The 27,009-nt window shown below is 45.7% G+C and overlaps 1 protein-coding gene across 1 annotated transcript in view; it reads left to right on the top strand.

The window, feature by feature from the left end:
- COL6A3 (collagen type VI alpha 3 chain) overlaps positions 1–27,009 on the top strand; it is a 98,735-nt gene that overhangs the window by 63,442 nt on the left and 8,284 nt on the right. Inside the window, exons 27-42 of the mRNA XM_069103147.1 lie at positions 1,191–1,253; positions 2,748–2,810; positions 4,393–4,443; positions 4,954–4,989; positions 5,885–5,947; positions 7,380–7,442; positions 8,978–9,010; positions 9,106–9,142; positions 9,245–9,256; positions 9,562–10,055; positions 12,881–12,977; positions 13,656–14,354; positions 16,154–16,256; positions 19,336–19,976; positions 22,473–22,736; positions 24,528–24,626. Coding sequence (XP_068959248.1) covers positions 1,191–1,253; positions 2,748–2,810; positions 4,393–4,443; positions 4,954–4,989; positions 5,885–5,947; positions 7,380–7,442; positions 8,978–9,010; positions 9,106–9,142; positions 9,245–9,256; positions 9,562–10,055; positions 12,881–12,977; positions 13,656–14,354; positions 16,154–16,256; positions 19,336–19,976; positions 22,473–22,736; positions 24,528–24,626 — 2,818 coding nt within the window. The remainder of the gene's footprint in view (positions 1–1,190; positions 1,254–2,747; positions 2,811–4,392; positions 4,444–4,953; positions 4,990–5,884; positions 5,948–7,379; positions 7,443–8,977; positions 9,011–9,105; positions 9,143–9,244; positions 9,257–9,561; positions 10,056–12,880; positions 12,978–13,655; positions 14,355–16,153; positions 16,257–19,335; positions 19,977–22,472; positions 22,737–24,527; positions 24,627–27,009) is intronic.

Genomic DNA, 27,009 nt, shown 5'->3' with positions numbered 1-27,009 from the left:
CCACCGTCTGCTCGACCACCCCCCCCACCCCCCCCCCACACGCTCCCTCCCCGCTCCCCCCCCCCCCCCCCCCCCCCCCCTCCCTCCCTCCCCCCCCCCTCCCCTCCCCCCCCTCCCCCCTCTCTCCTCCCTCCCCTTCCCTCCTCTCTGCTCCCTCCCCTCCCCTTCTTCTCTCTCCTGCTTTACGATCTCTCTCCTCTCTTCTCTCTTTCCCTCTTTCCCTTCTCTCCTGTTTTACTCCCTCTCCTATAAAGGCAGCAGATGAGCACCCAGCCTTCTATTCATGGTGGCCAATGTTGAAGCCCCATCTCAGTTTTCCTTTTTTTGTTGCTACAATAATCCAACGCACTCTGTGGGGCTCCCCCGTAGCTGACAGATGCTGACTAAGCACGTGATTCTAGGAGTGGGATAGAATTCTGGAGGTGAAATCAGACAGGAAAGAGGCTCTGTGCTGGTGGAAAGAGCACTGGAGTCAGGAGACCCGGGCTCAAATCCAGCTGCTGAAACTTGCTACCTGTATGGCCTTGGGCAAGTCACTTCAAGGCCACAGGCCTCAGTTTCCCCATATGTAAAATCAGGATATTGGGCTCGATGCCCCTGGAGTCCAGTCCTAAAACACTGTTTGTAGAAAGCTGCCGAAAAATGCTGACTTGGGGGAGCTTCACCCAAGCACAAGATGGACAGCTTCTAGTCTGGAATGTCCGCGTGGGGCATCTCTTTAAATTGAATCCATCCCACCCAGACGGGGCAGCGCCTTGGCTCAGCTCTGTGTCTCTCGAGGCGTCTGGATGCTGTGTGCCATGTGGACTAGCTGCTCAATAGCGGAACGTGGTGATCGGTGCCTGTCCTCAAGGAGCACACAGGCTAGTGGGCAGGGACCAAGCCCCCGTAAGAAGCAGGATGTGTCACGCGCCGTGCCAACGGCCCAAAGAAAGCTGGGGAGGAGGTGGGAGGGGCAGATGGGGAGGAGGTGGGAGGGGCAGATGGCTCCATGCGTTCACAAATGCCTGCTATGTGCAAGGTGCCGGACCTGGGCAGCGACGACGGAGCCTCACGAAGGAGGCAGGTCACGGCTGAGTCTTGAAGGATGAGAACAAGTGGGATAAACGGGGATTCTTGTGAATCCCGACGGTAAAACTTGGGCTAACTCGTACGGTGCCGCAGCGACAAACCCTTTTCTTTTCCCCTAGGGAGGTGGTGGCACCCCAGGAGTTCCCGGAGATCGTGGCCGACCTGGTCCCCTGGGAGCCAAGGTATGTCCTAAGAGACCCCAGGCCCCCTTGAGGCGGACGGATCCCTGATGACTGCGGGCTCCCTTTGGCTTCTCTGAGGCCAGAGCGCGGCTGCTCCCAAAGGAGGCACGAGGCAGCGACCTCCCCTTTCTGCTGCCCGATCCCCCTAAGCCACAGATTAGGTGACGTCCCTGCCTTTTCAGTACAGTGATTAATCAGGTGCTGCCTCTCTTCCCCTCCTCTGAGCCTCACTCTTCTCACCTGTGAAATGGGGTTAGAAAATGCCTTAGAGAGAGCCCTGCTTGGAGACATAAGCATGCCGGTTCTGTGTCTCAGCTCCTCCTCTTCATAGCTGCGTGACCCTGGCTCAGTCACTTCAGCTTCTCTGGCCTCAGTTTCCTCATCTGAAACATGAGGGCTGATCTCGACCACCCAGTTCTAGAACATCTGATCTCTGAGGTTCCTTCCATCTTGGAATCCATGATTCTATTGACTCTCTGGGTCTTGTTCTGCATGCCTAGAAAATGCATGGATTGGTTGGTCCCTGCCAAATCCAGATCTATGAGTTGTGATCCTATGAGGACAGCTTGGTGGCTCAGTGGGTAGAGCACTGTCCCTGGAGTCAGAAAGAGCTGAGTTCTAATCTGACCTCAGACACTTTTTGTGTGATCTTGGACAAGTCACTTAACCTCTGTTTGTCTCAATCCTCTGTAGAAGGAAATGGCAAACTTCTCCAGTGTCTTTGCTGAGAAAAGCCCATGGACTGTATTGGTGTCCACAAGGTCACAAAAAGTTGAACCACTGAACAATGATCCTTGATCAAATTCTTATGCTGTCCGATTTAAAAGATTGTAGCTTTAGAGCCTGAGGAGCTCGGATGCTGCCTAGTCCAACCATCTGAGTTTTCAGATGAGGAAACTGAGGTAGAAGGAGGGCAATTGACAGTCACCCCATAGGGATGTGAGGAGGGAAGCGCTGGGTAACTTTTAAAGTTACATGTATAGACATGTATAAATTTACATGTATAGACACATGAGATGCCCCTGTTAATTCTCCATCTCTAGCATGTCCGCAGATGGATGAACAACAGATTCGTTCTTGCTCAGCCTCCCTTTGTTCTACCAGTGGTAGGGTTAGAGAGAGAGAGCAACCCCAGGCTTTCCTGGATGGTTTCCAGAAGTCCTCCTCGAGGTTTTGTGGTTTCTCAAATCACCGAATCAGAGAAACAAACAACAAAAACAAGTCATAAAGGTTACAAATAGCTTTCCTTAACTGGTTGGGAGACATCGTCTAATGACGTAGTTGGAAGTTTCTACAGAAATCCAGCTCAGTTCAGTTCAATTTAATTCACTTTAGTCCATTCTAACCTCACTCATCTCAACTCAGCCCATCCCAACCCCGCTCACCCTGATCCATTCCAACTCAGATCGCCTCCACTCACTCAGGATCAAAGAGGGACTTTCATGCACAATTTGAAGCAGGAATGATGTTTTCGAAAATAATCTCTTTTCTTAGGGCGAGCCTGGAGAACTCGGTCCAAAGGGAGGTAATGGACCACGAGGACCTCGGGGAGAGATGGTAAGTTTGAGAATCAGCTTGGTTCCTAGAACCTTTCATGGTTTCCTTCTGGAGCCATGACTCATAAGAACAAAGATGGGTCTTACCCTCAGCAGGCTTTTTTTTTTTTTCTGAGCTGACACTGTATCCTGAAGGAAGAATAGAGATGAATTCCAGTCCAGAATTCCTCTATCTCCTTGATATTCATCAAACTTAAGAACTTTTGGCTAAAATGTCTTTTCCTGGGACAATAGTATGTCTGTTTGAATACGGTTGTTTAGTCATGGTGTTGATTAACTGAGTCTTGAAACTTACTGTCAAAATAGCAGTCCCAGAGATCAAACACAAGAATCTCCAAGGTCTTCTCAGCTAGTCTTCTCAGAGGGCAGTATGGTGGTGTGGATAAGAATTATGAATTTGGAGTTCATTCTAGCTATATTCCTATTAACATAGGGACAGTTGCAGAAGGGGTAGGTTTTAAGAAAAGTCCAAACCCTGAGATCAGAGCATGTGATGGTGCCCAATTACAGCAAGAAATCAGAGATCTTTCCTGCACTTTTTTTTTTTTAAAGCAATCGGGGTTAAGTAACTTGCTCAAGGTTACATGGCCAGTTATTTCTGGGTGTGGTGCTGAGTACCTGAGCCTGGATTTGATCCAGGTCATCCTGACACTGGAGCGGGTGCTCTTACTCGCTGAGCCACCTGGCCGCCCCATAGCAATTGGGGTTAAGTAACTTGCTCAAGGTTACACGGCCAGGTGTTTCTGGGTGGGTGCTAAGTGGCTGAGCCCGGGATTCGATCTCCAGGTCGTCCTGACACTGGAGCCGGTGCTCTTACTCGCTGTGCTACCTGGCCGCCCCCCCTGCACTTCTATATGGCCTATAAAACACAACCTCGGTAAGTCCCATTGGGTGACCTCCAAAGGCTCTTCTAGCTTTGAGCACAGTAATTTCTTGTGCCTAGGTCTTCTAGCTTACAGTGTAAGACCAATTGTGAAGGTTGCAAAGGAACACATCTCAGTTTGATAGAAGAAAGAACTTTTTCCGCACTTAGAACTCTCCAGTAATAGAAAAGATTTCCTGAAATGATGAGCTCCCTGGCACTGGAAGCATTTAAGTCAAGGCTGGGGTGATCTCCTGTCAAAGATGCTGTAAGATGACTAGTATACATGAATTCAAGGGTCTCTTCCTATTCAAAGATTCTAGGATTTTCTAATCCTACTTTTGTTCCACAACTAGTCCCTCTTGTCACACAAGTCAACAAGCATTTGTTAAGTACCTACTATGTGCCAGGCGCTGTTTTAGGTGCTGCAGATACAAAGGAAGGTAAAAGGCAGTCCCTGCCCTAAAGGAATACTTATTCCTCATTCCTCTTTTTTCACTGTGAGTGGCATAAACCAGATGTTGAGTGGGTGCTTCCACTTTGGCAAGCTCACCTTTTCTCACCTCTTTTTAGCTGAGAGAGGGCACTGACCCTTTCAGGGCTCCAACATGATGGGATTACTTGGGCAGTGTTTCCTTCCCCCCCCCTCCTGCTCTCTCAAGCACCAGGACTGCCCCACTGGATATCCAGCTGACCGTCATGTTGTCTCTTCTTTTCCCAGGGAGACGATGGACGAGATGGCATCGGTCTTGAAGGACAGAAAGGCAAAAAAGTAGGTGTTTCCCTCATGAACAGTGGGTGAACCTTTATTTCACAAAGTGGCCCTAACCCATTCCATTGCTAAAGGGGCATCAACACTGCTCACTGGAATATACTCTTTATAGAGGAGAAGTGAATCTGTGGGTTGCTCAGCCTACCCTGCATATCACATTCATAAGGAATGCAATTGAATGAGAGAATGGATGTAAATACATGTTGTAGATGGTAAAATGCCATAAAATGTAAGAAGTTATTATCAAGGTAGCCCTAGTCCTCTTATCCCTAAATCTGTTACATTACTATTGTTATGAATAAATACTTGTAATGCTTAGGTTTATTAATAAAATAACAATGTGAATATTTGACAAAGAATATTCTTTAAGTATAACTATATAAAGCCACATTCTTTTATTTTTACATATATAGATTTATAGAAATAAATATGTACTGATTATGCACATTTAAATCATAGCAGAATCTTGATTAGATCCTTTCTTGTTTTCCTTTTTCTTTTTTTTTTTAGGGAGAACGAGGATTCCCTGGATATCCAGGACCAAAGGTAGATAGATCTCTTCCTAGTAATATACACATCATGTAAATCATATTACAAATCAACTGCTCTAAATCTGTATCCATACAATAAGGCAAGTGAGAGAGATAAATGTAAAGTGTTACAGTAGGGTCCAAGCAATCAACTTCACAAGTACAAGATGGGGGAGACGAGGCTTAGCAGCAGTTAGTTTGTGAGGGAAAGAGCTGGGATTCACTGCAAGCTGACAGTGACTCAGCCCCTATAAGAAGCTAATGTGGCCTTTGGTTGCACCGAGAGGCAGCGTTCATAGTGAAGGAGGTGAGAGTCTCTGTCCTGCCCTGACCTACAGTATTGTGTTCGGCTTTGGATTATTTACAAGTTGGGAGGCATCTGGTGACCCCAGGAAGATAAAGATGACCAGGATGCTGAAGGGGCCTAGAAACCATAGCATGAGATGATTGGTTGAGGAAACTGAAGCTGTTTAGCCTAAATAAATACAAAGGGGCCATGATAGAAGTCTTCAGGTTTCAAGAAGGTGGTCCTATGGAAGAGGAAGAAGACTTTTTATTTGACCCCAGAGGAAGGAGTTTTTTTTGTTAGCAATTAGAGCTATCACCAACTGAAACTGGCTGATTGTGAAGGAGTGAGCTCCCTGTCACTGAAAGTGGTGTTCAAACAGACTGCACTAACTTTGGTCAGAGATTTCTGCATGAAGTGGGAGACTGTACCTCATCGGTCTTTCCTACTGTAGGATTCTATTCATCAATTAACTTAATCACTCAGTATAAAACACATTCACATCCAACATCATTAGTAGACTGGATTCAGTGGGAAAAGGGGATTCAGTCATTGAGGACAGATCTAGCCTCTCTGACCTCAGCACAGACTTTCTCATTGAATTCATCTCTTTCTTTCTTCCCAGGGTGCTCCTGGTGATCGAGGTGTGGACGGAGGACCAGGGCCTAAAGGAAGCAGAGGCCGCCGGGTAAGTCAAGTTCTATTATCATCCACACAACCATCGAATTCCTTTGTCTAAGTAGGTCACCGTGGTGCCATTGCTTCACTCGGCTTCCCCAACCTCAGTTTCCTCATCTGTAAAATGAAGGGGTTGAAGTGGTTGCCTCTTCCAGCCCTACATCTCCGAGCCTACGATCCTATGAGTAAATCTCAACTCCACTGCACCACATCGACCTCTTTCACACTCAACCTCTCTAGACATGGAATAGGGACAGGAAGCTAAGAGACGTCCTCAGCCCAAGGCCTGTTCCCCTTCCCTTACATTCTCAAAAAAAAGTCAGGTAGTTCCCTCTTCTGTGAAGTGATTTTTTACAAAGGGATAGTCCCATAGAGCCCTTCCCAGCTTTGGAGACAATAATTAGAGCCATGGAGCTGTTAGAAGTTCTCAAAGCTGGAGTTACCCCATTGGTCCAGTGCATTCCTCAGAAGCCCATCAATGTCTGAGGCTCTCCAGGGTGTTTCTGGGAACACTGGGCACCCATATGTTGTGCTTTCCTTGCTCGTCAACCCGTGCAGCTTCTCCACTTGACTCATGAGCCCAGGATGGATCTGGAAGTAACATTTTTGCTGCACTTCCTTAGATTGATTTGACCCCTGCAACAATTCAGACTGTGAGATAACTTGAAGTCAGGTGTCATTAATAAAAACTTACTTTTCGTTGAGTGTAGACAGCATGAAATGAAATGAACTATTGGACAATTGTCCAATTAATTTCATCAGTATAGATTGTCAAACCAAACTACTGAGTAGAAAGGTAGATTTAAAAAAGTGGATTGGTTGTCTACACTCAACAAACACCCTCTGCTATAACCTCATTTCTAATTCTCTGTCTTATGGATAATCTTCTTTCTAATGGTTAAGTCAGACTACAGATTCACTCCAAGAACACAGGTCTCACATAGCCCACTGACTCCCCCACATCCATTTTTTCCATTGCCTTTTGGACCATCTAGACTTTTGATTGTCCTGACATTGTGGAAATCTTTGACTTGTAGCTAATCACCAATCAACAAGCATTTATTAAGTGGCTACTTTGCCTGGCATGTAAAGAAGGACAAACATGGACCCTGCCTTCAAAGGGCTTACATTATAATGGTTGATTAGCTAAGTTCAGTCCAGACAAAACAAAAAATCCCTGAACTTTTCTGATAGCAGTTTAGGGTTGATATAATTGAAAATGCCATTCATTTCTGGACTCAGCTCCTTGCCCATCTTTGGAACCTCTTCCAGATCCATATTTATGGCAGCATGGAGCACTTGGCCAGGTTACTGAGACACATACTCTCTACTGAGTTCATTAATCTGCAGAGCCATTAATTATTCCCTTGAGCCTAAACCTGGGCAAAGGTTAGATTCGTCCAAGGACATGGACTTAACATGTTTGCTTTGCTGCTCTCCAGGGAAATTCAGGACCACCTGGAACCCTTGGACAGAAGGGAGACCCAGGATACCCAGGACCATCCGTGAGTACCCCCTTATGGATTTGCTAGTAGTCACTGAGAACCGTCTGGTGTCCAGCTCCTTCCCATGGAGGGTTTGCCCCTATTCCAGCCTCACTCCTTGGATGTTGCAGTAGAAAAGGCATAACATCCATCACATGTATCATTTCAGTCTGCCTAAGTGCAAGGCTTGGTATGTTGATATGAATGGAAAAATTTGAATTTGTTTTTCCTGTGAAATTTAGAGAAGTCATCCAACTTAACTCTTCCACTTTGCAAAAGAGGAGCCTGAGGTCCAGAGAGGCCTATAGGACATAACAGATAGAAACATCAAGGCATCATCTGAGGGCCAGTGATTGTGATTTTATCATGACTTGCCTATATTCAGACAGATACTAAGGATTAGGGCTGAGGTTTGGACCCAGTGATCAGGCCTCTGCATTTTACCCATCTTTTGCTTTGGTCCTTGGCCCCATTCCTTTTATCTTCTTCCCCGGGATGATTGGTTCAGAAGGTTCATTCATTCACCAAAATCTCTTATTATTGTCTCTGAGTCATTTCAAGCTCTCACTCTCCACTAGCTTCTTCCCATATTTCCATTCTGCAAAGCCCTCCAAAGCTTGTCTTCTGAAGCCCTATAAAAAGTCTTCTTTTGATTGTCTTCCCTATCCAGCTGCCATCCCATCTCTTCTCAGTCCTTCCCTTATGACGTTCCTGAAAGTACACTTCCTTTTGACCTCCTCCACCCCTTGTCCACCCCTTGACTAAAGCCATTCTCACAAGGTCACTAATGACCTCCTAGTCACTCAATATGGTGTCTCTTTCCCTTCCAGTCCTCATTCTCCTTTTGAGATATTGTCTTTCTGGATGTTCTTGCCTTTGCTGGCTCCCTGGCACACCTCAACTCTCCTGGGTTCCTCTTCTTTCTTTAACTGCCCATTCGTTATTTTCCTGGAACCTCATTCAATTCCCAATCCCTCACGAAGGGTGCCAGTCAAAGGGCTGTCCTTGATAAGTTTCTTAACCATTCATGGTGAAACCACACGATGAAAGAACCGGGGGAATTCCATGGAGTCTCTACCCCTGGAAATCTTAGGGAATAGAGTGATGAACCATCTAACCTAGGTAGTTTAGACTGTCACCTGCTGTAAGGCAGCCAAGAATGTTCATCTCTTGGGGTTCTAGACAGTCTTCAGTTTTACTTTTGAGTTCTCTTGTGGGAGGTATAGGACCAGGTTCTTGGTTCTGCTTTTTATTGCCTGTGAGACTTTGGGCAAGTCAGTCTGTCTCTGTGCCTCATTTTTCCTATCTGTAAAATGAATGGGCTGGACTAAAAGAGACAGAGGGAGAGAGGGAGGGAGGGAAAGGGAGGAGGGAGAGGGAGAGGGAGAAGGAAAAGAAGAGGGAGGAGAGAAGAAGACAGGGAGAGAGAGAGAGAAAGAAAATTGAAAAAAATATAGATGTGGGAGTGAAAATTTAGATATTTCTTTATTAAACTTAAGTGATGATGCAGGGAAATGGTCCATAATTCCTAATCTTTTCTTTCTTGCCTTTTCCAGGGTCATAAAGGCAACAGAGGAGAGTCAGTTGATGTAAGCTAAACATTAATTCAGATTTAGAGTTTTGTTCATTAAGATTCTTCCAATTCCTGCACTTTACTCATCTGCATTTTTGTTTTCTTCTAAAGCAATGCGCCCTGATTCAGAGCATCAAAGACACATGCCGTAAGTCCTCAGATCACGACCTTCCCCCTCTAGTTGCCTTGAACAATTAGGAATCTGTGGCCCTAGAGACATTTCCCTGACTATTTCTCTTTTCCTTTTCAGCTTGCTGTTATGGTGAGTCCTTTTCAGTGGGTCATCTTTCTCGCCCAGCAGTGAAGTGGGGAGCCAAAGTTTCAAGTCCTGGCTCTGACATTTGCTAGCTCCGTGATGCTGGGCAGTCTGCCTGACCTCTCTGAATATCACTTTCTTCATCTGAAAAATGGGGTGACTTGTTCCTCCCTTCCCAATTTTGTAAGGTTGCTTTAAAAAAAGACCTTTGTCAACTTTATTCTATAGATATGGGGGCTATTGTTGAACTTAGCTGTTTCCGGCAGTCAAGAAATTAATTGTTTTGAAAAAAATTTGCCTCTTTTCTGCAGGGCCTCTGGAATGCCCAGTTTTCCCAACAGAACTCGCCTTCGCTTTAGACACCTCACAAGGGGTCAGTCAAGATGCTTTCAGCCGGATGAGGGACACCGTGCAGAGGATTGTGAATAACATGACCATAGCAGAGAGCAATTGTCCTCGGGGTGCCCGGGTGGCCGTGGTGACGTACAACAATGAAGTGACCACGGAGATCCGCTTCCCAGACTCCAAGAGGAAGTCCATACTGCTGGACCGCATCAGGAACCTCCAAGTGCCCTTGACGTCCAAGGAACGCAGCTTGGAGACTGCCATGTCCTTTGTGGCCAGGAACACATTCAAAAGGGCTCGCAGCGGCTTTCTCATGAGGAAGGTGGCTGTCTTCTTCAGCAATGGCCTTGTCCGAGCCTCACCTCAGCTCAATGAGGCTGTGCTCAAGCTGTCTGATGCAGGAATCACACCCTTATTCCTGACCAGCAGAGAGGATAGGGCCCTCATCAATGCCCTGCAGGTCTGTGCTCCGCGGAGAGGGGAGGAGGGCCATGTCATCTTCTTGCCTTTGGGTGCTGAGTCCTGGGGATGCCATCCCCATCAATGGGAGCAGTGGCTGAGGGTCATAGAGCTGGTTTATGAAGGAATGGCCAGAATGAGGCAAATCTTAGAGCTGGAAGGGAGTTCACAAATCAGCTTTTAAGACCAACTCAGTTGAAGTAGGGCAGACAGGGTCCCCATAACCTTGTCCACCTGGGCACAGGTCCTAGCCTCCTTTGTGAGACCTAGGAAGCTGCTGTTTGAAGTAGGAAGGACTGAGACTTGGTCAAGGTAGGTTGCAGATGGTTGAAGCTATGAGAAAGCGTGCCATATGGTAGCTCCTTATTTTATGTAATTACTCATTAACCAGGTAATAAGCTCCTTTGCTTCTACCACACAAGGACGGATTATGTCAGGACCCTGGACATTTCATCACCCTCGGTCCAAGCCGGGCTTCTCACTTCTGGTTATAACTCTGGTCGATGAAACACCAAGTGGGCATCTCTCCTTCTGCTTTTATTTCCGATACTGTTTATAATACATGAGGAAGGCAAGACGATTTAAAGAGCCTAGATTTCCTCATTTGTGACCCAAGGGGTGGTTTTGGGGGAGGACTGGAAACATTGTATCATCGGTGTAGGGAATTTCCAGTGAGGAAACTCTTTTCTAACACAGGTTGCTGCTCTGCAACTACAGATTTTAAGGAGGGATCTGGGGCATTAAGAGGTTAAATGACTTGTCTATGGTCACACAGTCTAGTGGTATCAGTGAGGTGATGTGGCTTCCTGGCTCTGAGGCCACTCCATCATGGCACCTCTTAAGGCAGATGGACAACTTGTAACACTTATCTAAACAACTCCCGGTGGTGGGACACTGTTTCCTTACTTGGTCTATCGGAGGCACAGACAGAGATGGAGTAAAATGTCCAATTTAGGGAGCTAGCATCATGTTCCCTCATTCATACAGTTTATAGTATTATTTTGTATGCTTGGATCCTAAATCAAATGTCCTCTCCTGCCAGAGGCCTTCTCGGTACCCCCGCCTGCTAGTGCCTTTCTCTCTGGTCACTGTCACTTTCTACCACCACCGGCACCAGCAGCAGCACCACCACTACTAGCTATAATAATAATAAGTGTTACTATGTATATAAGTATGTACTTTATTATCTATTTAGCTTCTCCCACCCTCTCTGAACGTCAGTTTTCTCATTGGAAAATGATAGGGCTTCACTAGCTCATTCCCTAGGTACTTTCCACTTGTACGGTTTTGTGAGTTTAATTCAGTCCAATCCAATGACCTTTAATTCAGTGCCTCCTGTGGGTCACTGGGGATACAGAGAAAACAATAAAACAAAGCAGTTGCTGTCCTCCAGCAGCTTTCACTTCACTGGTGCTTTATCCACTGGAGCTAAAACCAGGGCTGGGTAGCTGGGGCTTGGCCTCAGGGCACTGCACTTTAGAGGGTGCTGACAACACTTGTATTTTTACAGTACAAAGTGACATGGGTAGTACGTGTCTCCACAGAAGAGGCGGCATCCGTATGGACCTTCATAAGAAGCAGAGGCTTTTCCTAGCAACGTAGATGTAGAGCTGGAAGGGACTTTAGAGGCCGTCAGGTCTTGCTCCCTTCATTTTGTAGATGATGAAACTGAGGCCCAGAGAGGTTAAGTGATTTACCTAGGGTCACACAGCTAATAACTCTCTGAGGTAGGATTTGAACTCAGGTCTTTGTGACTCCAAGTCTGATTCCTATGGAAGGGCATAGGGGGAATGTTCCAGGCATTGGAGAATGGTCTGTGATTGTACATATGGGAAAAGGCCAGAGATATCGCCTCCCCACTCACCTGGCCTGGTGTGGACTAGTCTCTGCTGTGAGTCCCTGGAGCTTTGTGACCCAGAGAAGTTATCACTGAAGACTTAACTTTCAGCCTGGATCATGTGGGAGCTGGAGGAGGAGGGAGCATCTGATTCTTTCTTCCTGTCACTTGGTCCATAACCGCTCTGAGCCATTTGTAAGCATCAGTTAATGGATAGAGAAGGATGGACCAGGGCATTATGGATTCAGGCAAGACAGCTGAGTCACTGGGGAGATTGGTGGCACAGTGGGCAGAGCACTGGACGCAGAGTCAGGAAAACCCGAACTCAGATCTGGCCTCAGATACTTCGCTGAGTACCCCTGGGCAAACCCGCTAACCTCCCTTTGCCTCAGTTTCCTCATCTCTCAGTGGGACAATAGCAGCATTTCCCTTGCAGGGTTGTTGTGAGGACCAAATGATATGATAATTACAAAGTATTTAGTGTATTGCAATAAGCCCAGTAGAAAAGACTGTTATTGTTATTATTACAGAATGGTGCCCAGCACGGAGTCCAAAGATTCAGTTCTTACATTTGGGGATGATGATGTCTCAGACTTGGGGTAGAAAGGAGGGGGGAGGAATGTTTCAATTTATTGGCCAATTGTTTGACTTAAGGGACACAATTCACACTGTATTTATTTTATAATGTAATACAATATAATTTATTTTATAATATAAAACAATAGAATATATTATTGTAATTAATTATTAATTTAATAATATAGTATTATAATAGAATATATAATTTATTTTGTAATATAATACAACATACTATAATGTAATATAATTAGCATAGCATAGCATAATATAAAATAGAATAGTATATTCACAATACATATACATACTATATACACACAAATATGCATATATATACATGCATAAACACGTATGTATTCACACTGGATTTATTTACTTACACACTTCAAAACGATCTCCTTTTTTCTAATTAGATCAACAACACAGCTGTGGGCCATGCTCTGGTTCTCCCCCCTCCAAGGAACCTCAATGAGTTTTTGAAGAATGTGTTTCTTTGCCATGTCTGCTTGGGTAAGGCGTGCCATATTGGTAAAGGTTCAGTCTGCTTATCTATGGGGTTGATCAAATTGGATCTAGTGGTGGGACTGTCAGTCAACAAGTGTTTGTTAAATAATTCCTTATATGCCAGGCACTATGCTGGGCCCTTGGGATACAGAGAAAGGAAAGACCTTTCCTGGAGGAATCACATTCTAATGGGGAAGATGACATATAAATAAGTATGGACACACAAGACATATCCAGGGCAAATGGGAAGTAATTTTAGAGAGAATTGACCCAGATAGCCCAGGGAACATCTTACCTTGGATTGATTTTGCTTTTAGCAAGGGATAGGGTAAGCTCTCTGAAGTTTTGGCTAGTGATAGGATACAGAATTGTAACTTATGATTCATTTACACCTACAGCTCAGTTTTCCTCATAGGATAGTAGTGATTTAATGTCCCCTGTAATTGTCACAATATGGGTTGGTGGGGGAAGGCATTATCTGTGTTTTTGTTCCATTTCATTATTGTTTGATATTGAAAGTCTGAGATGGCAGTAGAAATCTGACCATAAATATGACTGTATGATGTGGAGATATTTCCAGACTAACACTTCCCTTATATCTTGATCAATCCACCTTCTTTCTAAGGACAAGACCAGCCCCTAAGTGACGCAGAATTAAGTGTCTGTTTATTGTCTTCTTCCTAGATATATGTAATCCTGACCCATCGTGTGGATTTGGCAGCATTCGGCCCGCCTTCAGGGACAGGCGAGCAGCAGGCAGTGATGTGGATATTGACATGGCCTTCATCTTGGACAGCTCTGAGACCACTACCCCATTTGCATTCAATGAGATGAAGAAGTACATCACCTACATCGTCAAGCAGTTGGACATCAGTCCTGATCCCAAGATGTCCCAGCACCTCACTAGGGTGGCGGTCCTGCAGCATGCACCCTGGGAGCATGAGATGAACACCAGTGTACCCCCTGTCCACGTGGAGCTCTCATTAACTGATTATGGTTCCAAGGACAAGCTGGTAGACTTCCTCAGCAACCAAATGACATTGCGGCCTGGGACCAGGGCCTTGGGGAATGCCATTGAGTACACCATAGAAAGCATCTTTGAAAGTGCACCCAACCCCCGGGACTTGAAGATTGTGGTATTGATGGTCACAGGAGAAGTAAGGAAGTCTGAGCTCGATGACCTTCAGAGGATCATTGTCCAGGCCAAGTGTAAAGGGTACTTCTTTGTTGTGCTGGGCATTGGCCGAAAGGTCAATGTCAAGGATGTCTATGGCTTTGCCAGCGAGCCCAACGATGTCTTCTTCAAACTGGCTGACAAGCCCACAGAGCTGAATGAAGAGCCATTATTACGCTTTGCAAGACTGTTGCCCTCTTTTGTCAACAGTAAGTATCTTGTTGAAGGAATTTGGGGAGCATGGGTTGGAGAAGAGAAGGCCTGGGGGACATGACAAGTGTCTTGGGCAAAGACTTGTATTTTGTCCATTCTTTATAACCCCAGCCCTTAGAACAGTGCCTGGCACAAGTAAACAATTAATAAATGCTTGATGGTGATGTTGCATGAATCATAAAACTATAGATTCAGTGATGGTTATCTAGTCCATCCTCCTATTTTACAAAAGTGGAAACTGAGGCTAGAGGGGTTAAGTGATGACCAAATTCACAAAGATAGGAAATAGCAGAGCAAGGATGTGAGTCCAGCTTCCTTAGTCCTAACCTTAATGCCCTTTCCATTGCACCGTGAAGAGGGCAGAGATGTATTTGGTTTGGCTCCAGTGGGCAAACAATGAGCGGTTGGTGCAAAGAGGTAAGTTTAGGCAAGATGTCAGAAGGAGCTTCCTAATGTTTAAACCTACCCCAAAGTGGACAAGGAGACCTTCCAGTAAAGGCTGGGCATTCATGCGGTGGGTGGGTCCTGGAGGGGTCTGAGCCCCCACCTGACTCTAAGGTTCTGTGAATCCGAGCCTATGAGCTCATATGATGGGTGGATGACCCTGTTAGCCTAGAAGTCACAGGGCAACAAGTGCAATATTCACAGATGGTGGGAGCATGTGAGACCCCCTGCCTTTGTCCCCCGACTCATTGACTTTCTCCTCCCTCTGAGGCAGCTGGTTGTCAGCTCACTAATTCTAGGTCACAGGCCAGGAATGTGAGCTCCATTGAGTCAGTAACATTGTCCCTAGCCTAAAACATGCTGTTGAGGTGAGGGAAAGGGAGGCTTGGCAAGGCTGGGCATGTTACATGATGTTGCTCATTGACGTCAGGAATATGACCCAAACCTGGGTCTTCTGACTCTAAGACCAGAGTACTTTCCACCATGTCACCTCCTTGAGAATACTCTCCACAGCCTCAGAAGTGAGATTTGAACCCAAATCCTCTGACCCCCAACCTAGTGTTCTTCTACTGTCATGCATGAAAGGGAATAATATGAAAGGTGAGTGTATGGTGTTCAGGGAGGCTGAAGATTTGTCCTGTATCCTAGAGGCAAGAGGGGAGCTACTATTGACTTTGACTTTGAGTAGGAGGGTCAGATTGGTATTTTAGGAATGGCAGCTTGGAGGGTGGATTTCCTCTTCTCTTCAAGAGGAAAGAGCTTGGCTGAGGGAGGCTTTCTGAACAGATTTCTCTGGCTACTCCATTGCCTTTGGGCTCTGCCAATCCTCCATGTTGAATACATTCCCCCTCTATATAAAAAAAAACACAGAGCATATCTTTCTTTTTCTTTATTTTAAGCAATTGGGGTTAAGTAACTTACTTAAGGTTACACGGCCAGTTATTTCTGGGTGTGGTGCTGAGTATCTGAGCCCGGATTTGATCCAGGTCATCCTGACACTGGAGCCGGTGCTCTTACTCGCTGAGCCACCTGGCCGCCCCTAAGCAATTGGGGTTAAGTAACTTGCTCAAGGTTACATGGCCAGGTGTTTCTGGGTGGGAGAGCATATCTTTCTATGGCCAATGGGGCAGTCAGACACAAGTAGGTCAAGAAAATTGCTCCCTGATTACTCCAAGAAAGCATCCCTGGTCCCTCGGAGCCAAGGCAGAGAATACCCAAAACAGACCTATGGGGTTTCCCTTTAGCATCTGTCCTTGTCAAGGCTCATGTGAATTTGTACCTATGTCAAATGGATAATTTCATTGATTAAAGAAATAACAAGCCTGTCTTTTCTGTTTCCTTTTGTGCATAGGTGAAAATGCCTTTTACTTGTCTCCAGATATCAGGAAGCAATGTGATTGGTTCCAAGGGGACCAACCAGCCAAGAATCCTATCAAGTTTGGCCAAAGGCAGATGTAAGTGAACTTTCTTCTCCAGGACCCCTTTCTGGCTAGGGAGCATGAAGTTGGAAAGAGGAAACACCAAAATGGGACCTTTGTTTTTAAAGTTGTTCATGTTACATTTAAGAGGTTAAGTGGTCTAGTGAATGACCTTCGAGGCAAGGGACATGTCTAAGTCTTGCCTGACATTTCCAACACATGTGACTATGGACAGGTCACTTAACCTGTCTGAGCTCTAGGGAACTTAAAGTTTTTTTTCAAGTAACAATCATTTATTTTTTCCATTGGCAAAAGGAAAAGAAAATGAACAAACCCTTGTAAAATATGCCTATTTAAGAAAAACAAATTCCCACATTGGTTATGTCCAAAATACATATCTCACTCTGCATTTTGATTCCATGCCTTATCCTTCAGAAGGCGGGCAGCAGGTTTCATCAGGAGCCCTCTGGAATCATGGCTGGCCATTGCATTGATCAAAATTCTGAAGTCTTTCAAAGTAGCTTGTGTTTATAATATTGTTTTTATTGTATAGATTGCTTTTCTGGTTCTACTCACTTCACTCCAAATCAGTTCAGATAAGTCTCCCAAGGCTTCTCAGAAACTCCCATTTGGTCATTTCTTCTGGTCTAATAGTATTCCGATATTATGTAAAAGTCTAGTTGCCGATAGACTTCGGTTGAAGAATTTTTCTATACTGGGAGTTCCCATTCCCATCCCCACTCTCCGGGAAATTACAAAACAAAATTGGGAATGACTGGAGAGCTCTTGGAAGCTGGGCATGAGGCCATGTTTGTCCAGGGCATTGTGTTGTGCCCAGGAAGGCAGTGATTGCCTAGTAGACTCTCATGCCCATGTGGGCATTGGCAGAGATTCAATGTTCAACCGCACAGTGACTGTATTTCCTGCCTTGAGGTCTGGGGCAAAGGAGGCAGAGGAACGGGGCGGGGAGGAGTTACCGATGACAGTGAGTGCACAAAGCCGCCATGGCAGAGACAAAGACTGGCGTGGGATGCACTCTTCCAGGGTGGTGTTCTCTTTTACAAATGGCAAGGCAGCTGATCTCCTCACCAAGTCCCTGATCTGGGGAGTGACTTACATTTCAATCTGCCCAGACAAATGAATGTCTGTTTTTTTCATTCTAGTGGGACTGGGACTGGAACTGGTGACAGGGAGATCCCATAGAAGAGAAAACTGAAAACTTAATTAAGTTCAATGCCATAAGCATTGACTAAGTGCCTGCTGGATACAGGGATACATTTAGAGGTAGAGGGAATCATCTGTCCCACTTCTCCTTTTTACAGTCTAGAGAGAAGTGACTTTCCCAGGGTCACATTGCTAACTAGTGTCTGAGGTGGGATTTGAACTTAGGTCTTTCTGATTCTAAGCCCAGCACTTTTGTCACCATGTAGCCACCACAAAAGCAGTCCCTACCCTCAGGGAGTCCACAGTCTTCTAGAGAATGCACACACACAGGAATATCCAAAGACGATACAATATTTTACAGAGTATTTTTCAGAGGGAGAGAGTACCACCTGCGGTAGGGGAGCAGAGGACTCTGCCATTCTCTCTGCACCATTTTCCCGGGGTGCCATGTCTCCAAGGTCCCGCCTCTTGTAAAGCACTTTGGTCACATGAGATTATTTTGTTCTCATGACCCGTGAAACTCAAGGAAGTGAAGGATGGGGTTCCCATTTTACTGATGGGGAAACTGAGGTCCAGAGAGCTGAAATAGCTTGTTTAAACTCACACACATTGGCAGAAGTGGATTTTAAATCCAATCAATCCATTAATTAATGAGCATTTATTAAGTGAGTGTGTGCTAGACCCTGGCCACAAAGAAAGGCAAAACCCTAGCTCTTTCTGATGTCAAGTCTGACCGTGGTGTCTACAATGCCCACTGCCTTTCTACTTAAATACAAGAAGAGATGCGCTTTTGGTGGGGGAGGGTGGGGAGTGTGGTCCAGACCTGGGGTTTCATCTGTGTGGGGATCAGCCCCAGATCATCTGCTATTCTTGGCCCTAAGCTTGTCTGTGGATCTGAGTGTGTAGGAGATGTCCCCAGGGTCAGCCAGCAGTGCCAGCGGCCTGATGTGTGCTCAGACCTGGTAACTGAGGCAGGCTCTCTGTCCACCGCCATGCTCCACTCTCCTTCCTCCTCTCATGTCTCTATATTTACTTCACTGCCTCTCCCTTTCTCTGTCTCCATTCCTTTATTCCTTTCACAGGTTTCTCATTTGAGGGATGTGGCCTATGGTGGGACGCACAAGACATGGCCACTTATTTATGGGAGATCCAAGGTGACTTAGCACCCTTTCTATCCCAGTCTGAGGCCCAGGGTCACACAGCTAGTAGATTCCTGAGGCAGGATTTGAACTCGGGTTTTCCTGAGTTCAAGTCTGAGAGGGCTGTGTGCTCCCTTGCCCCCCAAAATGGTCAACACAAGAAAGATCTGAATGCTGTGTGAGGCCAAAGGACGGCATGATCTTTAAGAGAGATCTCTCCCCAAGCAATGGCACGAGGTACCCGGGGCTTTTTGTTCCAGTCAGAATTTCAGGAGAATGTTTACAAGAGCATGAGTTCTGTTTATTGATAGTGGGGTTCTCCGCTGGTGTATTTACCTAATTCAAGGGTAATGGCTTAGTTTGGGGAAAGGGGATCAAACTCTAGGGCACCCAAGAAGAAAGACGGGCCTCAGGCTGGGATGGAAAGGGTGCTTTTCCAACCTGTTTATCCATAGTTATTTTCATGTTGTTTCTTCTATTGATCAGCAACTTGAAAGTAGCCAGTTTTTGTCTTCCTTTGTATTCCCAGCACCTGCCAGGACCTGGCACATAGTAGGTGTTTAATAGATGTTTGTTGACTGGATAACCGATAGTCTTTGCAAACCTTGGAGGGCTATATCAGTGTCGGGCATTATTGTTTGTAAACACATCCCCTTGAACTGCAAGGGCCCTGAAGGCCCTTGCTTTTGTAAAGACCTCAGTCCTTTCACAGTCCTTGGCACACAGTACAGATGTCATCAGTATTTATTGAATTGAATTAACTGGAAAGAGAAACACTTTGGATCGAGCTAATGCTGCTTTTGTCTTTCCAGACACATTCCTAACAACGCAACTTCCGTTTCTACACCCAAGCCTGTGACTACCACCAAACTCATGACTTCAGCAGCTCTGCCTTCTGAAAAGCAGGCTCCCGCAAAAGTGGCCCCTGCAAGTCCAGCAGCTGCTAACCTGCCCTCTGTAAAGCAGGCCCCTGTCAATCCAGCCCCTGCAAACCCAGCCACTGCTCATCTTCCCACTGTAAAGCAGGCCCCTGTCAATCCAGCCCCTGCAAACCCAGCTGCTGCTAACATGCCCTCTGTAAAGCAGGCCCCTGTGAATCCTGTTGCTGCCAACCCAGCCCCTGTAAAGCAGGCCCCTGTCAACCCAACCCCTGTAAAGCAGGCCCATGTCAATCCAGCCCCTGTAAAGCAGGCCCCTGACAACCCAGCCCCTGTAAAGCAGGCCCCTGTCAATCCAGCCCCTGTAAAGCAGGCCCCTGTGAATCCTGTTGCTGCCAACCCAGCCCCTGTAAAGCAGGCCCCTGCAAACCCAGCTGCAGTCACTAGGCCTGTCGCCTCAAAGCCAACTGTTCCAAAGCCAGTCGCCGCTAAGTCAGTGGCTACAAAACCTGTGACCACAAAACCACTTGCCACAAAATCCCAGGCCACGAAGCCTCTGTCCACGAAGCCAGCAGGTACGTATTGCCCCCTCCCCCAGGCCTCCCTGCACTTAGGCAGCGCCAGCTGGAAGCCAGAACCTGCCCAAACTTCTCAGGAATCAAGGCTCTAAGAGCTGCTTTTGGTCACAGCCTGGTCTAAGTGGGGCCCAGCTCGAAGGTGTTCCCTGGGAAGGCTCAATGCAGGCTTTCATGTCAGCAGCTCTTTGAGCTTCTGGTTCCTAATTTAAAAGGTGTCTCTTGGGAGCAAAGCTGAGAACGCATTCCAGGGCTCTCAGTCCCCTGTTTGGCACCCTTAGCCACCCCCAGGGCTGGATCACAGGGTCACAGCTGTACAGCTCCAAGGGGCCTCAGAGGCCTTCTGCTCCTGCCTCTTCATCTTACAGAAGGGATGAAGGCCAAGAGAGGCTGGGGAGCTTGCTTAGAGTCACACAGGTGGTCAGTAACAGGATTTGAACCCAGGCCTTCTGACTCTAGATTCAGGTCTCTTTCCATGAACCCATATTATTTTTAAATGTCCCCTCTTGCTCCTCCATCCCATTTGTCCTCATCTTGTGGCAGGAGTGAGTAACAAGCCTAAACTGATGGGAGGGGTTGCATTTGAATAGAGGCTAAGTCCTACTGGAGGAATTTCAGGCAGCAGCCAGGATCGGGGAGAATTGGGGTTGGGGGCTAATGCTTCACCTCAGAACAGTGGCTTAGCCAATGAGCTTCTTTGCAGCAGAGAAGATCAGCCATGCAGTCTGGTAGTCACAGAATCAAAGAGAGCTCATCAAATAGAGAATGTTACCCTAGAAAATGAAATCGCGTACATAACTACAGAGTCTGTAGGATCCCGAGTCAGAGCCGCAGAATTACTAAGTCCTAGGACTCCAAATGCTGAGGCTCATAGAATCTAGGAATTCCTGTGTCCCGAATCTCAGGTTGGGAGAGGACTTCCTATGTGAAGTCCAGCCTGTAGCCCAGAGAAATCACCTCTGTAAGTTTCCTTCGAGGGGACCACACTGTTGTGACTTGTCTCGAGGCTGGGGCGAAGGGAATGTGATGACTGTCCTTAAGTATCTGAAGGTCTGTCATGTTCGGTCCTGAAGGCCAGGATCAGGATCAATGGGTGGAAGCTGCAAAATCCAATTTGAGCTTGATGTTAAGAAACCGGTCGTAACGTTCGAACTCTCTGCAGGTGGAGAGGACTGCCCTCCCATGCAGACCTCCAAGCAGGGTCTGGAAGACCATGTGCTGGGTAATAGAGATTCTTTTGGCACATGAGGTATTGTAGAGGGCCACTGGGGTCCCTTTTACTCTTAAATTCTGTATTTTGGTGAAGACAGAACCCGATACATATGTGGGATAGCATCCCTCTCCAGGGGAACAAGGCCATCTGTGATTCTTAGTTCCCCAAAGAGAAGAATCATAAAAACCTTTACCACAAGACCATAGACCAAATCCAGTCTTGGAAGTGAGCATGGGAAAAGAATCCTATGGGGAGGCCAAGACATGAAGGGGAGACTGACTTCCGGAAAGTGAGCCTGGGTGGTTTTTCTCAGTGGTATTTAGGCGGTGCGTTAGTCATTTAGGGAAGACACTAATAGCATTTGGCTAAGCACAATAGGCTACAATGCCATGAGGAAATTCTGGGCAGAGCCAGAGTGTCCATTTGAAATGGCCAGACACTTTTGTGGAAAGTCCATGGGAGAACACACATGCTGACAGGCACTGCATAGGAGAAGGGGCGGATGGGTTGTGGCATGCCATGCCCTAATGGAGCTAGTGCAGCTTCATCTGACTGGGAAAGGAGGCTCTGTCTTTACAGTCTCTCATCAGCAAGAGACCAGTGATTACTTACAAAAAATTAATTTAATTTTAAAAAGACGCGTGTCAAAACTGCCTTCCATTAAAATACTTAGGAGGATTGAAGTGTTCTCAGAGAACCCAGTTTCACTACATAGCATGGGAAGCTGGAAATAAATCACTAGCCCCTTGCTCATTACAGAGTGCAAAGAAAATCTCTCCAAAAAATCAAAATATTGAACCACGAATCAGACTTGAATAGCTGACTCAGCAGGGAGGGAACAGTCTGGATTATCTGTTATGGTGGGGGCTGTGACTCTACACCTGTGTATGCCTTGATTGTATATACTTTTCAATACCATGAATTCTGTCCAATCTATGTATTAACAAGTTCTTGGATAATATTAAGAACATATGATAGAAAACTTAAAGGGTCATTGAATCCAACCGCTTCATTTTACAGATGAGGAAACTGAGATCCAGATAGGTTATACAATCATCGATTTAGAGCTAGATTTTCAGGTCATCTAGTCTGATGACATCATTTTACAGGTGAGGAAACTGAGGCCCAGTGAGATGAAATGAATTGGTCAAGGTCAGACAAGTCCTAAGTAGCCACGCTGGGATCTGAACCTATAGGTTCTCTGACTCTAAAATCAGCCGTTTCCCAACTATATCATATTGTATTATGTAACTTTGTTTTGTTGTGTTCTGTTATTATTCTAGTTAAGACTTCCAGAGAAGTTCAGGTCTCTGAAATCACTGAGAACAGTGCCAGGCTTCAATGGGTGAATCCCGACCAACCCAATCCTTATATTTATGACCTCACTGTCACCTCCATGCACGACCGCTCTGTTGTTCTGAAACAGAATCTCAGTGTGGCTGAACGGGTCATTGGAGGTCTTGTTGCTGGGCAGACATACCATGTGGCAATTGTCAGCTACCTGAAATCCCAGGTCAAAGCGACCTATGAGGGAACATTCACCACAAGTAAGTCTCCTTGTTGCTTTTTCATAAAAAATGAAAAAAAAAAAGTCATTCCCTGTATCTCAAATGGAATATAAGTTGGTCAACGCAGGCAAAGCTACCCGTCCTCTCATTCCCTATCTTGTATTAGAAATAGTAGCAATATGCCTAAAAATGGCATGAGCTGTCTTGGGAGGTCGTTGGCATCTCTAAACAATGTCTGGATGATCACCTCTTACAGAAATGATAGTGGTCATTCTAATTCAAGTTTGGTTTAGGCTACCTGACTTTCTAGCCACGGGCCCTTCATCCATGTATAAATGGGTGTGTTGGGCCAGATGACCTCTGAGCTTCCCTCTAACTCTTTGAACTACAAACGTCTGAGATCTCTTCCAATTTTGAGATTTTATGGTTCTTTACATGTGTGCTCTGCCATGTCCATGCATTTTCCCTGTGCATGTCCCCTTATTTCCCGTCAGTGTGCATAGGTAGAAAACCTTTCTTGTCACTTACTTTGCTGGGCCATCTAGTTTCTTTTGCTTTGAACTAACATATACCCTGGTTTGCTGGTAAAAGAAACACATCAGTGGGGGCCTCCTGATTCATGTCTTCTAATGGACACTGACCCAAATTTACAACACGAGTAGAATCTGGGATATTGTTGAAGGAAGCCCAATGTGAAGGACGCCCCAGGTTCTTTAACTCTAAGTGTACCCCTCCCCTCACACACAGATATGTATTATGTAGAATTATTTTTGTTCTTATTCAGGAATTTTTCAATTATGTCTGACTCTTCGAGATGCTATTTGAGGTTTTCTTGGCAAAGATACAGGAGGGGTTTGCCATTTCCTTCTCCAGCTCCTTTTATAAATGAGGAAACTCAGGCAAACAGGGTGAAATGACTTGCCCAGGGTCACACAGCTAGTAAGTGTCTGAGGCCAGATTTGAACTCACAAAGATGAATCTTCCTGATTCTAGGCCTTGTACTCTCTCCACTGCATCACCATATTTTATATTCAATAGAAACTTCTGGGAAGATGGACTTGGCTCATTTCCTGTTGTAATTGGGTGCTGTCACATGGCTTTGTATTAGGGTTAGGATTTCTTAAAGCCAGCTCTGCCTACAAGTTGTTACTATATTAATGGAATCTAAGCAGAAATCCTTGGATCCAATTCATTGCCATGCTTTGAAAAGACATTTAAGTCTATTTCCTCCTCATGCAAATAAAAGACCAGAGATCTGAAGCATCATTTGGACATGAAACGAATAATTTGAACAATCTCAGGCCAGTCCAATGGGCTGTTCTCCCAGTGTTCTGTTTACTGGGCTCTGGACCCAGTTTGCTCCTGCCTCCCCAGTAGAATACAAGAGCCTTGAATGAATTTTTGTTTTCGTACCCTGAGAGCCCCGCAGAGTGCCTGGCACACAGTAGGGGATTGATGAAGTCTTGCTGAATTGAATATAGTTGTTTCTGAGAAACGTTTAAAGAATGGCTCACAGAAGAACTAGGGATTGCCCAGAAGGTTAAAGGTTGCTGAAGCTTGTGGTTTAGGGACAGAATCAAGAGACGGAATAATGAGTTTAGAGAGCGATCAGTTAGCATTCATTAGACACCAACTGTGTTCCAGGCACTAAATGGTGCTTTTGTTTACAGAACTGCCCTGATCCCATTTCAAGGCCCATCCTCATGCTAGGTGTAGCAGATAATTAAGCCTGAAAAATCACCTTCTGCAGGAGGCTAAGAAGTGTGGATATTCCCCAAAGGTCCATAACTTCCTCTTTCTCTAATAGAGAAACTCATTTTGTTCCTATAGAAAAAATCCAGTCTCCACCACCTCAACCGCCAAAGACGGGTTCCAGTGCCACCCTAAACCTTATGGTGAATTCTGAGCCATGGAAAGGGATGGAAGCAGGTGAGTCACTAAGCTGTGAAAAGCAGTGGTTTGGGGTCCAGATCTTTGTTTTCATGAGCTTGGGGAACTTCCAGTGTGGAAGTTCCTTCCACAAAGCAACACCTTGTACGTTATAGCCTTAAGAAGATACCTGGGATGTTGGAGAATTAAATGGCTTGCTTGGGGTCCTACAACCGGACTGCATCAAAGGCAGAACTTGAACCCAGGTTTTCTTGACTCCAAGGCCAGTCCTCTCTTCACTAAGTCACTTGGTTCCTCGAAAATAGATGTATGCACCTACTAAACATATTTAGTCTTCATATCACCATTATTTACTAGTATTTCCTTCCCACCCAGAGAATCATCCCTTATAACAAAGAATAAAAAAGGAAGAGGAAAAAAAGTTGTTTAGCAAACGTCACTAAAATATCACCTGTCTGATAGTGTTCACAGGGTTCCACTCCTGTAGTCCCCCACCCCTGTAAAGAAGGAGGGGAAGTCTCTTCTTATGTCATTCTTTAGGGGCAAGCTTGGCTAGTATAGTTACCCAGAAGTAATTCAGTCTCAACATTTTTGTTGCTGCTTGTTTTCCATTGACTTTATTGTCAATAGAGATAACATTTATTAAGCTCTTACTCTATACCCAACATGTAAGCGAAGGGGATTCATGTCCAAGCATGTGACGCAGCCCCTGCCCTCAAGGAGTTTACATTTTGGGTGTGGTGGTGAGCGATAGCATGATAGATTTCCTATATCATGTGACTGATCAGAGAGTAATTAGAGTGGTTGGCAACTGCCTGCAAGGTGAGACAAACGTGGCACTGTACAGGCTTTTGTTTGCTAAATATTTGAGGGTCTAATAGGTGCTAAGACACTCTAGAGATCACAGACCAGAGCCAAGCATGTTCAGTGCCTTTTGAGAGCTGGTCATCTAGGAGGGGAGGAGAGAAATGGGCAAAAACATGGTGCAGAGTCTGTGACGTGTGAGGATCATTCTTAGGGACTGGGGATGTTAAGTATGGAGAAGATTTGGGATGGTAGTGGGTGGTGCCATGAGAGCTGGCTTAGAAGGGGACTCCCAGGGTGGGTACTCTCTTCACCAATGAAGGTCCACAAGCTGTCTCTAACTAACTTTTAGTCTTAGGGAGTTGCCTAGTGGTGCTGAGAAGTGAATTGATTTGCCCAGGGAGGCACAGCCAGTATGTCAGAGAGCAGATGTGACCCCAGTGAAGACCTGTGGTTTTTTAGGCATCCCTCCTAGGGCACATGACTTGAAGGTTCTCCCTAGATTATGAAGGACCCAATAGGGAAAATGGAAAGGACAAGATCCTATGAGTGTATGGAAACAATTTTCTTCAAAGATCTGAATTGGAGAAGAAATTTACTCTTAATCTAAGGACACTCAGTATGTGTGTGTGAGTGTATATATGTGTGTGAGCATGGCATGTGTGTGAGCATGTATATGTGTATGTGCACTTATATGTGTGCATGTGTGTGAGTGTGTATTGTGTGAGCGTGGCATGTGTGCATATGTGCACTTATATGTATGCATGTGTGTATGTGTGAGCATGTCGTGTGTGTATGTGTGTGTGCACTTATATGTATGCATGTGCGTGTTAAGCACCTTGATGCTACTTTCGATCATATTTAGTTCTTTTAAAGGTTGATAATAACATTGGCACCCAACGTACTTTTGTTATTGCTGTTGTTAGTCATTTCAGTCACGTCTGACTTTCCAGGACCCCATTTGGGGTTTTCTTGGCAAGGATATTGGAGTGGTTTGCCATTCCCTTCTCCAGCTCACTTTACAGATGAGGAAACGGAGGCAAACAGGGCTAAGTGACTTGCCCAAAGTCACACAGCTAGTAAGTGTCTGAGGCTGGAGTTGAACTCAGGATGATGGTACACAGGGTACTTTATGAATACCTATATCCTCTGGCAAACATGCCTCCTGCCTACCAGCACACTCGCAGTGATTACCACTCGGGGCTGAATGGAACTTTAGAGATTATTGAGCCTGCCTCACCCCATTTATGTTGTAGATGAGGAGACCAAAGCCCAGAGAGGTGGAGTCACTTTCTAAATGTCACATAGCTCAGTGGCTGAGGTTGGATTTAACCCTAGACTTCCCTGACTCTCTGAACCCAGACTGAATTCTCCCACATGAGGCTGACTCTTTCTTGATGGGGCAGGAGAATTCCTTCCTCATTCTAGCATCCTCGAGTCATTAAGAGAAAATAATCCTGGCATCAAGTAGGGAGTTAGGAGATCTGTTACTTGCGGCCCAGAAGGATCAAGAAAATATAAACAGTGTTTCACGGATGTAAACAACAAAATCTTTAAATGAGGTTCTGGCTTTCTGCTCCCTCCTCTTTCTTTTCATGGTGAGTCACAGGGACCAGAA

Source organism: Petaurus breviceps, unplaced genomic scaffold (assembly GCF_028583685.1).
Source record: "Petaurus breviceps papuanus isolate PSGF00001 unplaced genomic scaffold, PetGlider_PUasm1.0 567, whole genome shotgun sequence".
Lineage (NCBI taxonomy): Eukaryota > Metazoa > Chordata > Mammalia > Diprotodontia > Petauridae > Petaurus > Petaurus breviceps.
This window is presented reverse-complemented; position numbering and strand designations above follow the sequence as displayed.